At 33.4% G+C, this 18785-nt stretch overlaps 1 protein-coding gene across 1 annotated transcript; it reads left to right on the top strand.

Annotated features, from left to right (window-relative positions):
* The first annotated feature begins 13139 nt into the window (after window positions 1-13139).
* LOC146993862 (uncharacterized) lies at window positions 13140-14063 on the top strand. The gene has a single exon (XM_085826259.1). It carries the CDS (start codon window positions 13140-13142, stop codon window positions 14061-14063), a length of 924 nt encoding a protein of 307 aa, XP_085682385.1.
* Window positions 14064-18785: the final 4722 nt, after the last annotated feature.

Below are 18785 nucleotides of genomic sequence, written 5' to 3'. Positions count from 1 at the left end.
TTATGTCAGGAATGTAGATATGATTTTATTCCTTGCAATATATTATCTTCACAATTCATCCGTAAAATTTCACTGCAGTAAGCTTCTCGACAAATCCAATGTTTATTTTTATTTTTTAAGTTTCTTTTTAACATTTATGACTTTCCTTCAAATACTAGCAATGGGTGGTTTTGTTTAATAAACGCAGGTTTCATGAGTTCACAATTAAATTTTAAACACACGTGCATGAAAATACGAAAACGCAAGTTTATGATAATCTTATGTGATTTAAAATAGAATTGCATTTCTTGCCTATGCACAGTTTTTTCCTTAGTTAAAAAATATTTCACGGCAGTTAACATATTGACCAGATTATTAAGTCAATGAACATTTATCACGTAATATTCCCTGATTGACAAATGACTTCTAACTACTTTTTAAAAAGGGAATAAATGGGGGAAGAATCAGCTTTCCATTAGTAGGGACTATCGATAAGGGAATTAGGGTAATAGTGGATGAATTAGGAAAGATTCTGTCAATAGGGGCTACTTATGAGGGGGAACGGAGGATAGCAATGGGTGAATCGACACATTTAATACCACAGAATAAAAATAGGAAATCTCCATAAAAACTAGGCTAATTCTTAACATATTATACACTAACACTTTGAAGTATATTTTTGCCTAGCAATCAAAAGTATTAAAAGGAATATCATTTTACTTTTGAAAAGGCTTCCAGTTAGGTTTTCGAATAAAAGAATTTGGTTAATTTGATTATGGCATACCACTCAAGGGTTATCTCTTTAAAAGAAGAGAACGCTTCTGTGGAGGGCTTTCTAAAGAAAAGTGATTCATTTATACATTGAAATATGTATAGGGATTTTTACCACTGGTCGCAAATGATAATGAATAATAAATTTATTTCTATTCTAACAAAAAAAAAAAAAAAAAAAAAAAAAAAAAACTTATTTTTTTTTCCAATCCTGCGAGCAGGCTGGCTGCATAGGTGTTTTCGTGTTTTTCCGTCATGTATAACATGTATACGAGCCAGTTCCCTTAGAACAGGGATGTCAAACTCATAGGTACACTTGGGCCAAACAAACAAAGTTTAACTTTAGGCAGGCAAAAAAAAAAAAAAAAAAAAAAAAAAAAATCAATATTCATAGAAACGTAGATTTATTTCGAATAATACAATAATAAACCTATATATACATATATTTATATAGAAAAGAACAAGAAAAAATTAATGTTTACGTCTTGATACCTGACATCTCTTCTCTGCTATTATCTTTCCTATTTCGGGAGAAATTTTGTTTGCAGTGATAACTTTCAACGCTGACCCAAGGTGAGCATCATTAATACGGTTTCTAATAGGAGACTTATTACCTTTCATGACTGAAAATAACTGCTCGCACCGATAAATGCTACCAAACATGGAAATAATTTCATATGCGAATTTTCGAGTATTTTCAAACCTGGCTGGTAAATATTTGTAAAATTCAGGCACGCCCACTTCAATGAATTTTGCTTTCAAATTTGAGTTGCATTGAATCTCGATCACCTCCATTTGCATATGGCTAGGTACTGAGTCAATACTTATTGAGAAAATCGAAGAAAACAAAAAAAATTGTCTTCGAGGGAACTAAAATCATTAAACCTCGTTTCAAATTCAGTTGTTACATTTGCAATTTTTTCTGTGTATTTTTGATACGAACAAGTATCATCTAAACTTGATTTGTTCTTACTGCACGTCGGGAAGTGCGTCAAATCTTCATTTTTATGTTGTTTTTCCCAAAGAACTAGTTGACATTTGAATGCTTTAATTATGTCAAACATGTTCGTAATGATATGATCTTTTCCTTGTAACGATAAATTTAAATCGGTTAAATGTTTGGTTATATCAACCAAGAAAGATAAATCTTGTATCCATATTGGATCGTAAAACAAACTTACGTCTTGATTTTTCGTTTTTAAAAACTTACATAATTCTTCTTTCAAATCCCAGAATTGTTTGAGAATCTTGGAGCAAGATAACCAACGTACCTCGGTATAGTAGGACAAACCCGAATATTCACTATCTAACTCACTTAAGAAAGCAGTGAATTGACGCTGATTTAAACCTTGAGATCTTATAAAATTTATACCTTTTTTTATATATGACAAAACATTCTCCATATTTATTACTTTCGTGCATAGAACTTCTTGATGTATAATACAATGCATATGCTGAATGCTTGAACCGTGAATTTCACTGTTTTCTTAGTAATGCTACGAAGCCCTTGTTTTTCCCGGTCATTGATGGAGCGCCATCTGTAGCTACAGAATTTAATTCTGCCAAAGGTAGATTGTATTTCTGCAGAAGTCCAAAAACACAAGTAAATATATCTTCTCCTGTGGTAGTACCAGGCATCGGTATTAATTCCAGTAATTCCTCAAAAATGTTAAAATTCTTGTCACAAGAACGAAGAAACACTGCTAATTGAGCTTTGCCACTAATGTCCGTGCTCTCGTCACAGGCAATGGAGAAACTTTCAAAACTAGATGATTTTGCTTTGATCTGATCACTTAAATTCGCAGCTAAATCAGTAACTCTTTCCGCAACTGTATTTCGAGACAATGACATTGATTGAAAAGCCTTCACATTTCCAGGACAAACAATTTCTCCAGCTTTCATTAGGCATTCCTTGATGAAATCACCGTCAGTAAAAGGCTTCGAATGTTTAGCTATCAACTCGGACAAGACGTAGCTTGCATGTACCGCCGCTTCACTTTCCTGCAATACTTTACTAAACATGGACTGTTGCTTTTTCACTCCTAACTTGAGCTCTTTCAACATTTCTTCTCTCATTAATCCTTCGTAATTGTTATATTTCAATTTGTGTTGTTCGTAATGACGTTTACTATTATATAACTTTGGTACATTAATTGTATTATTACATATCAAGCAGATTATTTAATCTTTTATTTCACAGCAAAAATATTCTAATTCCCATTTTACTTGGAATATTCTATGTTCGTCAGCGATTTTTCGTTTAATTTTACTACCACTTGGTTTTGATACAGACATACTGAATACAAAGGGCTGGAATAAACACGGTTAACGTTAAAAAGTTAACAAAAATTTATTCTTTCCACAAGAGATAAATCAAAATGCTGAAATATTTCTTCAAAAATATTCTAACATAATCACAAAATGTCAAACGTTTAGCAAAAATCAATTCGAAACAGAGAAACTAATTCTATCTCACAGCGAAATCGCTACAAATCAATCACAGCATTAAGTAAACAAACAGTTCGCTAGAACTACAGCTACTACTGTGATGAGTTTGTTTGTTCTCGGCTTTTATAAGCTTTATAATTAATTTCTCGAATATACTGGAAACATCTATAAATATCTGGATTTTTGTGGATGGCAACAGCAATTACGAGATATTTATTTATTAGGTATTAAATGCACGCGCTGTTCTATTTTTAACCTTCCAATGCAGCTGTCTTTTCAAAAATCGTCTGCATTGCTAAGGCAACATGAAGCAAATCTCACAATTCTAAATAAAAAAAACTAAATAAATAAATAACTATGAAATCCGTAACAATATAAATTAAGTAATAATTAATAATAAAGCAAAGTGCATGCACATGCATGCACCAATATATCGTACAAAACTATGATTGGAAAACTGAGACCATGAGTTCGGCCACATTCGGCTATCAGGGGATGCGTACAAGTTCTGAGTGCACGTGGTCCCCAAAAGCCGAAGGTAGCTGAACGCAAGCTACTCACACGCATTTGTAATTTAAGTAGTGTGTGTGCCAGCTCGCTATGAGTAATCTAACAACACTGAATAAATTATCGTGAATTACTTAGCAGTAAACATTTCATTTTTTTCTTCGTCGATATGTTATTTTGTTATTATATATTATCATTTGCCGATATATTGGCCGGGCCGTAAATATTTGTTGTGGGCCGCGAGTTTGACATCCTTGCCTTAGAAAGTTCTCTACAAAGGATCTTTCTCCTTAGGCACATAGTTCTCGCGTATTTTATCATAATCAAATAAACCTATTTTTAAAAATTTTAAACTAAAATTTCAAATTTTGTATTTTGTCACTATTTATTTCACTAAAAAATGTGAAGCTCTGTTTGGTGCATACACATATAAGGCGATATTTTAACTCCATTAGCAAAATAAAAATGTTGAAATAATTTTTAGGTCTTTTACTCTCACGGGAAAAAAAGATCTGCATTTTATCCAATATCCTTTGTGAAAACTGAAGTTTTCGTACCAAACGAAATTCTTACAATATAACATTTCTTACGAACTCTCTTTGTTACTATATAAACCATCTCGGATCTTCGCTTTGGTAAAAGGTCTACCGCCTTTTACCAGTATATGGCTGTCCTTTGTGAAAACTGAAGTTTTCGTACCAAACGAAGTTCTTACAATATAACATTTCTTACGAACTCTCTTTGTTACTATATAAACCATCTCGGATCTTCGCTTTGGTAAAAGGTCTACCGCCTTTTACCAGTATATGGCTGTCATAATCCCTAAGGAAGCTTAGTAGTGAAATAAAAGGGTGCGCTATACGGAGTTGTATCTTGATAAAGCAAGAGAAGAATCAGTCTGGTCATTTGATCTTTCAAATATTGTTTGCCTCCTTTCGTGACTTCGTGGCCGCGTCCATCTCCTTTTGGCCCTTTTTCATTCCTTTTTTACGCCCACCAGCAGCCGAGCGGTAAAATTGCTGAACACTGGTAGTTCGGTCCGAGTTTCGAATCCCGCGAATGGGCTGGCTGCATGGGCGTTTTCGTAGTTTTCCCCATGTGTAAAGTGTATGCGAGCCAGTTACCCTTAGAAAGTCCTCTACGAAGGCATCCCTCCTGTTAGGCAGATAGCCCTCGAGGCTTTGCCATAATCACACACACACACACATTTCTTTTTTACAATTTCATATCTTCTTTAACGGATTTCTGGCCCGCTTTCATCTCTGCTTAAATGCAGTAAAGGCTACCACCAAGTGCTTTACCAACTGCTGATAGAACAAAGTAAATAGTTTCCTAGGTATCCACACTGTTACGTAAAGTACACATTTGTGTCAACAATTAAAATTTCCCGTTCCAAACGTTTGATCCATAGCTCATTTATTCCTGATTTAGGGTGACCGAAATAGCATATTGCTTATTTTTTGTGCTTTTCTCTACTGTTTATTTCGTAATTTCTACTCGGCTTGAATTTCAAGATTAGTGATTTTCATAACTTCACTTCTAATGTATGTTTTCTTCCCTCTTTGCAATGAAACTTAAATAATATATGTTTTTTTTTTCCTCCTTCATGTTTTTCATACTATTTCATGCCAGTGTGTCCTTTTATATCGTGTTTAATGGAAGGGGCTCTTACTTCCTTCCAGGAAACCTCTGCTCGAGGACACACGTTCGGAGGTACACGCTTTTTGCATTTGATTGCTGAAGCGTGTGCAGTATCGGCGGTGGTAGCAACGCCAACCTCATTTTGTGAATTCCCCGCAGCGGGGGGTCAATATGCGCTTTTAAAACTCCAAAGCTACATTTAACAGCGATAGCAGGATCCAAGTTTGTCGTAACATGAACATCCTTAAGTTCAGTTGAAGATTTTTAAGCGTCGACATCTTTGCAATTTTAGCAGGAGTGGTCCATAGAGACTCACCAGATTTAGTTCCAGCAATACTGTGATCGGTATCACTTCCAGCTTTGAAGTCAGGGGGTTTCTTATTTTTCTAGGTTTTCGAAGAACAGGTTTCATCCGAAGAAAGAGCTGTGCGGCTAAGCCGTTTAGGATCGTTAAAGAGATGAATTTAAACTTCAATGATTTTTAAATAACCAACGAAATTTTGTTCTTCCCGATGTAGTTTCATGTCCTGCGGGTAACCCACGAGAACATTTCTTTGAAGCCTGTCGATCTCATTGCGTCTAGCAATTAACATGAATGAATAGATTTTGTTAGGCCGCTTTCTTCTTAAAATTAATTCTTTTTAATCAACATGTCTGCAATTAATATATGTCCGAAATTAATGCTGAAAAATCCTGAAACTTCAAACATCATTTTAAAAGCTGCAATAAAAGTAAAACTCAGCTATGAAAATAAAATTATACCACAAGTACTGTAATGCAAAGTTAATGCTAATTGCATCAATTTTGAGACATGCGAAAATAAAGCTATAAAAGAGTTTAGAAAACTATGGAACAGCTTTATTACCATACAATTAATATAAAGTCATGGAACGGTAATAGGAGGGAAGTTTCCCATTTAGCAACCAATGATTTAAGTACGGGCGTCGAATGTGCAACTGAAACGAAGTACCAATGTGATACAAGCATGGGTATCCGCCGATAACATCGCGGCAAAAACATCGCGGAAGAAAACGTCGCGGAGAAAACAATGCAAGGCAAAAACGTCGTGCTACAAAACATCGTGGGAGAAAACATCGCAAAGAGAAAACATCGCAGTTCTAAAACATCGTGATACAAAGCATCGTCGTCGAAAATAAAGCGGCTCAAAAACTTCGCAGTTTAAAAACATCGTCGTCGAAAATATCGTGGTAAAAAATAAAGTGTCTACAAATCATCGCATGACGATAACTTCGCAGACATGCTTTTTTCAGGTTTTAATAATTGTAAATGAATATTCCCATAATGATTTTTGAGCGCAAGATGTGAAGAAGGATAATTTTTACTTTTACATTTTTTTATTAATTAATAAATTTTTGCTTAAAAAAGTAAGAAGGAAACTTAAGCATAGAAAATTAAATGCAACTTATAGATTATACTTTTCATGAAAAATTACCAGTAAAAACTTTATAAAAAATGCTTTATTAATGGCCTTTTTTAGTTAACTATGTCGCGTTAAAATTCTATTAGTTGCATTAATTTTCTATGCTAAAGTTTTCATATTTTCTCAGCAAAAATTTATCTTTTTATAAAAAAAATGTGAAAGTAAAAATTATCCTTCCTCACATCTTGCGCTCACAAATTATTATGGGAATATCCATTTACAATTATTAAACCTGAAAAAAGCATGCCTGCGATGTTATCGTCATGTGAGGATTTGTAGACACTTTATTTTTTACCACGATGTTTTCGACGACGACGTTTTTAAACTGCGAAGTTTTTGAACCGCTTTATTTTCGACGACGATGTTTTGTACCACGATGTTTTAGAACTGCGATGTTTTCTCTTTGCGATGTTTCCTCCCACGATGTTTTGTAGCACGACGTTTTTGCCTTGCGTTGTTTTCTCCGCGACGTTTTCGTCCGCGATGTTTTCAGCTGTAACCCAAGCATGGACCTTATACGAAATAGGACCAACCCAAATATTTTTCTCCCTCGTTTGATGCGTTCCCGGCTGTCACCTTGACCACATCCGGAGGAATAGAAACGACTTGCAGAAATTTAACAGTGGATGCCTATTGCAGCGTGTATAAATGTCAAGAAAAAGCTGGTTGTAGCGCCTCATTTCACAAATTAGAATTTCTACATATTTTTATTTTTAAAACTGAGGTTGATTTTTAAAAATTTAGCATATTTATCAAGCATAATTAACGTTCCAAATAATTATAAATCTGTTGCATCCTTTCAGGGCTGGCTATGTTTTTAGCTTTTCCTATGCTGTAAGGAAATTTGTAGCTACTTCTTTTAGAAAATAATATTTTAAATCGGAACTAAAAGAAAATTTCAAACAAGCAATTTTCTCTTGCAATTTCTATGCTTTTTATTGGTGTAAATAAGTAAAAACACTAAAATATTTCAAAACGAATTTTTAGAAGTTTTGTTTAAAATTCTAAATTGTGCTGCTTTTTTAAAATTATACATGAGTATTATAGCACAATTTCTATAAAAGAATTTCATTTCAATTATATTTCATAATACATCATAGTGATAAACACTTTTGACTCCTTAAAAATGTTTATACATTTAATTCTAATATTAAAATTGTATTTAACCGTAATAATAAATTTTGCTTGTATTTTATAGTTAGTATTTTTTTAATTTATTTTTAGTTCTGCATAAGAGTTTTTTATTTACTATTAATTTTATTTTTTAGCCCAAAGGGGCGGTAGGCTAGAAAGGTTGTTAGTTTCGATGCGGGCTTTTGCGCTGTTTCACTATAAATGTCCGTGTCTCCTTGCAGATATTGGTTACCAAATATTATCGGCATGTATTATATTTAAAGAAATTAAACAATGAAATTCTGTATGAATACATGTATGCTTCTCGCACTGTGACAAAAACGACGGTATCTAGAGCCATCAAATTTTGAATAATGTAATCCTTCACTCGAACATGGGCATCTGGACGACCGAATTTCGAATTTGTTTTAATCTGTTTCATATTTTGTAAACCTTTAACAAATTCTTGAATAACAAACTCAAATAAAACCTCAAAGCGAGCAATGGTAACACTGTACGGAAAATAAAATTTTTATCTCCAGTGCTGAAATTTTAAAGATATGCTGTTTTCAAATATATGTGTTTTACGGGAGAACTGATATTGAATAAATATAGGTAACACACAAAACGTTAAAAAAAGGTTCCTTTTGGGCGTAATATAAAATCTGAGTACTTCTAGATTTTATCTTCTTTTTCCTTCATTACACTCAGAAAATTTTATGATCCGAATTGTATAAATTACGAAAATAAATAATTCGCTTTAATGTTAATAATTTAATATATTATAATTATACTGATATAATTAAATAAATGATTGTTTTGTAATGTTATTATAGTTTTGAAAATCACTGCCTGAAATTGGTCATTAAATTTAAAAAAAAAAAAATTCAGATCTTGTTTAATTTTTTTACTTTATATATTTCAAAGCATCACGTACTATCAATCTTATTTGATTTTACTTTATGTGTACGCAAAATTAAGTTCATAAATTGTGTGCTTAAATTTTTACCGTTTTACCAAAGTAAAGATGTTTGTATAAGAATTACGCGTGAAAAGAATGCGCGAAATGCAGTAAAAAAATGAGATATCCTATTTGAAAAAAAAAAAAAAAAAAAAAAAAAAAAAAAAAAAAAAAACTGTGACTTTCATAATCTCATCAGTATTCAACGTATCACATTTAATAATTAAAAATAGTTATGCGATACAAACGCCATGGGTTAGTAAATCAGATCGTCCCTACTCTTTATTGCGGACATGTCGGTGACACGCGCCCCGCCCACTGGGTTAGTCTATCTTTTATAAGGTCCATGGACCCAAAAGGCGAGTGCGAAGCGATAGAGAAGTATCGAGGCAACAGCCCAGTAACATATTCAAAACTAGCTTTTCAAGAGGAATTCAAGCCTGGCTGTGAACATGGACGAGCGGGCTATTTGACGCCTCGAACTGAATTGAAATAACGTGCGCTCTTAATGGCCATATAAAGTAAGCAAACAAATACATACAATTATTTCCATTTCAACATGTTTGAGAAACATGCACTTAATAATGGGAAAAAATACGCAGCCCTCTTTTTTGATTTGATACACGAACATGAAAATAAATTTCAAATTTTTCGGAAAAGTAAACAGCTTTCTTATATTTTCGCGACGCTATTTACAGGGTGATCCTACGATGATAGGAGATACTTATGGAGGGTAGGTCGAGCATACAAAACATGTGTTTTTTGATAGATATATAGAGATATAAGGCCTAAAATTACGCGTTTAGGCATGAGCACAAAAAATGACACAGGAGGAAAAATGATACGGTCAGCACACTTCACACGAGTAGCAATGTTCGGAGGAGCGCCATCTCGCATGAATATAGTGCGATCCACTCATTGACGTTACTGAAGTGCCGGAATGACATGGAGCAAAAGAGCTTCGTATTGCTTGCCAGTAAAAGCGCAGGTTAACGGGACCAACAGGTGTGATCCCCTCGAAGAAGAAGCTTGCAATGCTGCTGTTATTCCGCTCCACACAGTGACGCATTCAGAGTGAAGAGGCTGTAGCGGGAACGGATTCTCGGTCGCCCATATCCTGCAATTTGGCATATTTACAGAACCTGGCAAATGGAAATGAGCTTCGTCAGACCACAGAATGTTCCAAGGTCATTCATTATCCACTTCCGGGAAAGGAATTGTAGTGCAAACCATTCACTTATTTCCATGTCAGCAGAATTAAATCTATCTATCATTTTACGCAGGCCATATGTAGCCATTGGGCCTGATTTTATGCTTCTTAATGTCGGAAACTTATTGATAGCTTTTAACGCTCAGTCACCATTCTGATACGAAAGTTTCACGACAAAAGCACAATCCTTATCAGAACCATGATGAATCACTGAAGCAAAATATTATATATATAATTAGTGCTCTGCATTTTTATCTCAGCCATGTCTGCAGTGCGCATGTTATGTCTTAGTAATTTGCATACCAACAGCAATGTGAGCCCTGACAGCGTTATCTATGGGTATATTTTGAAACTATTTTTTCCTTGACTAAACAAAATTCCATTGCCTCACGATTGCTCTAGTAAATTATCAAGTCATTCTGATGAGTAGTTTTAAAGTTAGAGCGTTTTGAAATCGCAACTTTCACCCTGTGCATCTCACATGAAAACAGGTTTCGATTCCATGACGCTCTGGACTTTTGAATTGTAAATGCTGTTTGAGATTATACTTATTATGAAAAAAATTATAACCAATATGTTACTTACTAGTTTTTCCGTATACTACTGCCCTATATATATTTTAAAATTGCAGAGAGCTGAGTATTAATCTTCATATCCGCTTAATTTATTTCAGCAAAACTGCCTTGTCTGTTATAGGCAGAGCAGTGGCTCTGTAATAAATTGTAGTTGTGTTGTTTCTACAGTTTAGTTTTGTGCTTAACTTGTTTCTCCGTTCTGCTGAGGAACTAACTCAATTGCGTTTAAGAACGCAATTTTGAAATTTAATTTACGGCGTGCTTGACTATGATTTAACAGCTGTTGTTAAACTGATGGCATTTAAAGAAAAATTCTAAAATACCTATCTAGGGTTCCGTTCTCGAGAATATACGTAAAGGCACATTCATTGAAGCTTTTCTAAATCTTCACCGAAATTTATAAATCAAAGTATTTACTAAATAAGAGTAAAGGCTTTATGCTCAATTTTTAAGTGTTAAAAACTTATTGCAATTCTATGTGCTAAGTATTAATATAGTTTTGTCAGGAGATTTTCTACATTTTTTGACGGTATTTACTTTAATGAATCGAACTGAATCAAACGACAAGTACCTCTCAGTTTCTGGTGGGGCCTTCACTGTAACCGAAAGGGATATAACATTTAATTTTCCATATTCTCAAGGAATACACGAAGCTCCATATTTACCCGGCAAATAATCAAAAAACAGAAACTTCTCACACTCGGATACTCGCTTCAATACAGGCATTCAGCAGCTACACTGTAAACCAGCGGTTCTCAACATTTTTTGATTAACGCGTACCATTTAAAAAAAATTGAAAACCTTTAGTAAAACTACTACAAAGTACTATTACCACCACCACTCTTGAACAAAGCTCAGATCACACAAATTTGCGAGTGTTAAAAAATAAATTCGGTAAAGATTTTGGAGTTTTAATTTTTGAATTTGATAGTTAAAAATACTTTGCTTCTTTGCGTACCACATTCTTCTCTTTCCTACCACCAGTAGTAAGCGAACAACCGGCTGAGAACCCCTGGTGTAGAGGATTTCTGTTTGATGCTTTAATGGTGGGGCCTCCAACCATTCAGCTTCCCTACGCCACTGCGGGAAAAGATGAGATATTTTGGGACGATGCGAATAATTTCTAATATCAGTGGCAACTGGTTACGTCAAATATAAACAAATCACTTAGCTGAGAAGATTTCATGGAAAATTCTTGAAGTTTTCACGTTTGACAGCTGAAATAAGTTTTTGAACTTTGCCATCAGGAGAGGTGTGCGAATTTGTCTGCGCTATTTCAAATTGTCTCAGTGTGCATTTTATACACGAAAGTACATATCCAGAAAATTTATGTGAATCAGGGATTTACTTCATTCATACGGCGAGCCGTTATTGCCGAACACTAACGATGGCTGATGACCAAAAATAATTTAAAAACATATTTAAGTAATTTAATCTTCATTGATTTATCTTCTTTTGTTGTAATGGCAAAAATATAAAATTATTTTGACATTTTATACATAAGATTTCATTTAAATTTTGGTTTTTATTGCAAGAAATCATACAATTAATATAATATTCGACCTCGAATTTGCTCCATAGCTCAGAATACCTTTAGGTTGTTCTGTTTAACTGTTAATACTCCGGGACATATTTAGGCTATTCTGAGTAGTTGATTCTTAATGTCCTAAAGACATCGCAAGTTAACATTCTGAGGAAGTCTTGTTTAAGTCGTTATGTGATATGTGAGAATGTCCTGAAGATGTTCATTTCCAAACGTCCTGAGGGCTTCACCAATGTCACATCATGAGTATATTAGTAAAGCATTTTCCGGAAGACTTCCGATGTCAAACATGCTGAGGATATTTGATCTCAGATTTATGAATTAAAATTTTTTGACTTTTTACTTCTGAAATCATGCACGTTATTTAATTTTCATACATAGTTTTCTAAAAGTCGTTTTAGTTAAACCGATCCTGTGAACTTTTGTTACATAGAAGGTAGTATGTTGTATGTGAATGTGTTCATTTTAAAACATATAAAAAGGGAAATATTACCCAGAGGGGCTAAATCGCAGAATAGGCTGCATCAGTCGATGCTGTGTTTACTTCTCTTATGCTTGGACACGCCTTTTTATGACGTAATATTGGTTACGCCTCTTCTTCAAAACAAGTTATAAGTATGCTATAGCTTCGTATTTAAAGAAAACTTATATTATATTTTAACTGAGTTGAAATGGTAGGTTTATAATGTTCTGTGCGAGATTTTTTAAATTGTAAATCTACTTTTGTGTGTCGTGTGGTATTGTTAGCATTTAACGCAACGAATTATCTCTCACAAATGTATTATTAAGATACCAAACGATTGAAAACGATCATTAGCAAACGATTGAAAATATTGAATGCATGAATTAAAAATTATAAATGTAACTTCTGAAAATGCAGAAAAGAATTCTTTTGCTTAAAGAATGTTTTGATTATTCATGAGTGTGTTTAATTCGGTGCTTACTGCAGAATGGATGAGTATTTGAATCTGGATTTATTTTATCAGTTGGAGCGAAGAGATAAAAAATGTGTTATTGAGTGGTGTATGGAGAAAGGTTTGATTGCAACATCGTATAAGTGCCCGATTTGTGGAAAAAATATGAAACTAGTAGAGCGAAAAAACCGTATAGACGGTTTTGAGTGGATGTGCAGAGTTACTGGAGGCGAATGTAGGCATCGAATTTCAAGATCTGTTCGAAAGAACTCCTGGTTTGCGAAGAGTAAATTGAGCATATGTGATGTTTTGCGAGTTACCTATATGTGGTTGGGTGAGTGCGGGAATGATTTTATACGAACGGAATTACGTATTGCTAAAAATACGGTGACAGATTGGAAAAGTTTTTGTAGAGAAGTATGCATGGAGTTATGTTTGAAGGAGAATGTTAAGTTGGGTGGGGAAGGTGTCATTGTCGAAATCGACGAAAGCAAGTTTGGCAAGCAAAAGTATCATAGAGGGAAAAGAGTCGAAGGAAAATGGGTTTTTGGTTTGGTAGATAGAGGAACAGATAAATGCGTCTTTAGAGTTGTTGAAAACAGAGGTGCCGAAACATTGCTAGAAATCATTAAAGAGAATGTTCTACCAGGATCGATTATTATATCCGATTGTTGGAAAGCGTACGACTGTCTCGAGTTCGAAGGGTATGCGCACCTGAAAGTCAATCATAGCTTGAGTTTTAAAGATCCAGAAACAGGTGCGCATACCAATAGTATTGAAGGAACTTGGACGGCAATCAAAAGAAGTTTCCGTGGCTCTAGTAAGGCAAAAGGACAGTTTGATTCCTATCTTGCGGAATATATTTGGAGAAGGAAGCACAAGAAATCCGACGCCAGCCAACTGATGCGTATACTTCTCAGTGAGATCACAGCCATATATTCTGCAAAAGGAGAGGACTGAAGGTAAGTTTCATTTATTATTATTGACTTAAGTAAAATATTCGGTGCTTTTCTTAATATGGCAGTTTGGATGTTAGGTAGTTGCTTTATTCTGGCAGCTTTATTTTTCTTTTGTATCATTTTTCTGGACACATTTTTTGCAAACTTCTCTGATTTCTTTAAGTGAAAGCAAATTTCTGAGTATATGAGCAATGGAGAATTTATTTGATGTCTGACTTTTTTAAGTAAAATAGATCGATGTTCACATGGACAAAGCCAATGTGGTGCGCAATGCCGAGTTTTTGCAATTCTGGGATGTTTTTTTAAGTGAAAATACGTTGATGTGCGCATGGGCAAAGCCAATGTGGTGCGCAATGCAGAGTTTGTGCAACTCTGGGATTTTTTTTAAGTGAAAATAGATCGATGTGCACATGGGAAAAGCCAATGTGGTGCGCAATGCTGAGTTTGTGCGCGATGCCGAGTTTGTGCAATTCTGGGATGTTTTTTTAAGTGAAATAGGTCGATGTGCACATGGGCAAATCCAATGTGGTGCGCAATGCCGATTTTGTGCAATTCTCTGATTTTTCTTTAAGTGAAAATAGATAAATGAGCACATGGACACCGAGTTTGTGGAATTCTGTAATGTTTTTCGAGCGAATACTGATCGTTGTGTAAAAGGGAAAACGAGGTTGTGCGTGATGTCGAGGAGTAATGTAAGTTTATTTATGTGCAATGTTTAACATATCGTTTGTGTATTTTAAATTTGTATTGTTGTTTTAATTGTGAATTATATTTAAGAAATAATTTTTCATTTAAATTGTATTTTTAATTTTTTGTTTTTTGATATGTTTATAACGCTTTCCGATTTACGATATATATGGATAGTCCGACGATCGACTCAACAGTAGCAAAACTGTAAACTTTAACCCTTGAAGTAACGTTTACCTACTTTGAAGTACATTTTAATACGTAGTGTTTGGTATCGTAATTGCAAATAGTATGTGTGTGTGTGCGTATGTGAAGCATAGCTTAGTGTTCCAAGTTTATAGTATTTATTTTATTATATTATTTTCTTTCATTCTGAGAAATTAGATTTTTTTATTTATTAATGCGTAGAATTCTAGCATGCCTACACAGAATATAGCCTGATTTAGGAATTTTGGAAACTGATATGAAAGCTGTGTAATGATGTTCATATGCAATAAAAAATATTCTTTTCTTATTAACGTAAAGTTTAAAATATTTAGAAATAATGAAAATTGTCTAATTATTGGTATGTAAGGAATTATGTCGTTACGTAGCAAGAAGGTAATTTGTAAAAATGATAAAATTGAAATGTTCCACAATATGAATTTAAATTTTAAAAAAATAGTTTATTTGTATAAATAAAAATTTAATTAAAAAAAATAATAATTTAATATTGAAGCTCTACAACTATTAGAGACTGCGACGTTGTTTATCGTTTTAATAATTGGTAGAATTCGCTCACTGTATCATGGTAATTTTAAATATAAACAATTTATTATACTTATTATCAGTAACGCCTAAACTTAAATGTTATAAATGTAAATTAAAAGTAAAGAATTTGATATTAATTTACAATAATAAACAATTTATTATTGTTATTTATAAGAGAAAATAGAAAGTACACGTAGTGTAAATGCGAGACTACATTGTGACGTCATAAGCTTAGTCCCACCCATTTAATGACGTCACGCAGCTCCTCATACTGAACTTTGTTGATGCAGCCTATTCTGCGCTTTTACCCCAAGAGGTTTTTTCAACCGACTAGAATTGGAACTTAAGCATTTATTCGTCTCTACTGATACAGTAAAGAGGTGAACATTTTCAGGCACCGCAACAGAAAACAACGTAAGCACATTAAACATAAAAATTACATGAACATTGCTAAATAGAAAAGAGTACAATGCCTTTTGAAACTGTTATATTTAAGCTTAATTTAGAAGTAGGTAGTTCAATAAATTTATTCTTAAGAAAAAAAATAAAAGTTCTTGAAAATTTTAACTGGTGCACGTTCTAAATCTCAGTTTCACATACAGTGTTTACATTCAATTTTAGAACACTATAGGTATGTTGGCTTCCTAGTAATATTGTCATCCTGTCACACACACAACAAAATACATTTTATACTTTTGAAGTACTACATTATCATAAAGTGATACTAATTGTTTGGTTTAGATTAGAATTTGCTGTGAAATACAGTTCATGAGATTATCAAGGATTCTTTAGCTGACATTCGGTGTCATCTTGTATGGTTCAGATTTTAATGATTTCTTAAATATAGACTTTTCCTTTCCTTCTAAATTTTTCTTCTAGCTCTGATATACGATGTAACAGCTGCCATACATAAAAGAAATCTGGGTTTTCTTCCACCTCTCAAACTCTTCCTTTTAAAACTAATGTTTTTACACGCCCCACAGTACACTTTATCTAAATCTGCTTTTTTTTCTAGAATTTTCACTTTTGCTGCTGTCAGTATTTTCCGAGAAGTTTTATTCACTACATTGTTTAAATTCAATGCATACTTTCTCAGAAATATTGTTTGAATCTCTCACGTTACTTTGGGTTTCATTAAACATACCACTAAGTTTTCTTCAAAGTCTTGACCGCAATCATGTATATTACTTCCTTTTGATGACCCCGCTATACATATGCTTTGCAGAGATTGTAACATAAATAGATATCCACTATCTAACGATTTGGTTGAACTATAAATTGTTTCACTTTCAAATACTTATAGTGCATACACGTTGGATCTAGGTGGGATAGAAAAAATTAATTTGTTGCACATTGGTCTAGGTAAACTGATAACAATGGGGACGAGTTTATTTTGAAGTTGCCAGATTTATAAATGAAATTCTAAAAGATACCTAATTAATAATAAAGGGTTAAGTGTTTGGATACATAAAACACATGATTGACAGTTAACAAAATTTGCAAACAACAGATCATTTAATATTTAATTCAGTGTTCTTTATTTAATTACATTTTGCATATATTTTGCCATATATTCAAAAAATGTTTCCATGTAGTACAAGGCTATTTTATTTCATCTCTTCATCATAATTACTTTCAGTTTAACTTTATAAGTAATACTATTATATTTCCTTTTTCTGTTTTCCATTCAATTCTTTACATATTTGGTAGGGTTTGAGTTGGATAATGTTGAGAAACATTGATAACTTCACGCTAGTCGAACATTTATAACTCTATATTTTGAATCATTTTCATGGTAGAACTTAACTGATTTGTTTTGGCATAATTTGAAAAAATTTATTCTGAATCACTGTATTTTTGTACTGCTTTATGAGAACATCTCAGAAGAATATTAACAACTTTCACGAAAAATACATTATTACCCTGGTTGGTATTTAAATTTTGAATGTTGATGCTAAGGAAGGCATGTTGGTTGATGAGTATTGAAGATTGTGAAAATATTAAAAGAGGAGTTCACACTTTTCAATATTCTCAGAGAAAGGGGAAAGCTTATGCTTTTTAACAATATCGCAAAATATATCTTTAGAAGAGTTAAAAGGAGATGAAGTACAATTTATTAAAAGTAAGAACATTATGTCGCAGCCTTGTGAAGGTGCAAAGGCACTAATGTGTGAGGACCTAATAAATTTGCAGAATTATTGTTAGTTCAAAGTTGGTTTTCTCATAGAATTTTCGTTCCTAAATGTGCTGCATATTGAGCAGACAGATTCTCAATAATTAAAAATTCAGTATCAAAAACCTGAACCTGAAATCAAACAGGTAGAGTAGCTTCCTTGTTGACTAAGAAGTAACTTTTAAATAAATTTCACAAGTTTCAATTATTATCTTCTTGACAAAACATTGAATGTAACGAGTATTTAATAAGTTAACCGTAGTCACTGAGTCAAAAAGAAATTTAAGTTTATTTTCAAAAATTGAGCCATGCACTATAGGAAATGCTGCTTCACCTAAGACAACTGAGTATACTGAAGGTACCATCAAAAGGCCTTGTTGGGATGAACTAAAGGTGTCATTCTCCCCACCATCTAACTAGTTTGAATACTGATTACAAGCAGAATTTAAGTGTTTAATTGTGTGGTATTATTATGCTTAGTATACTCTGCTACTTTTGTTAAATGCTAGGTGCTCTTGTGTTATAGTCTGACTAGCATTGATTCGTGCAAACTGTCTCGATCTAACATTGTTATTATGACCTTCAGAGATATTCAGCAAACAATTCCGGGCTACATGACCCAAACGATTACATCTATAACAACGAGGTCCGACCCTTCTAGTTTTAGCTGCAGTTCTAGAGCATGATTGTACTTGCGTTTCTAATTTACATAACATGTTAGTTAAAATAACAATGTTTTCTTGTTAACATGTTATTAAACTAGCCTTGATTGCTGCTATGAGTTCATTCTTTTGTGAGGCAGTATTTGCCTGTGCAGCCTTAAATGTGACACGAGGAGTAGAAATTTCATTAACTTCAGCAGTGTTAAGTTCCTCTGAGTGAGTCTGGTACCAAAATTCTTGTTCTGCTGTCCCATGCTTTTTGTGATACCTAGACAAAAGTAATCTTCTCAAATGAGGCTGAAGACCTTCTAGAGAATCAGAAAGAAGCAGACAAGTCTATGACCTCCACAGTAGAAGCTTTCATCAGGTTTTACTATTCCTTAATATTTAATTAATTTAACAAAAACTGATAAAAGCGATGAATAAATACTTTAAATGCTTTTTTGTACAT

This window comes from Stegodyphus dumicola, chromosome 11, assembly GCF_044657685.1.
Source record: "Stegodyphus dumicola isolate Sdum_Otavi_A_Nest chromosome 11, ASM4465768v1".
Lineage (NCBI taxonomy): Eukaryota > Metazoa > Arthropoda > Arachnida > Araneae > Eresidae > Stegodyphus > Stegodyphus dumicola.
The sequence above is the reverse complement of the archived record's forward strand: the minus strand, read 5'-3'. Positions and strand labels throughout refer to the sequence as shown.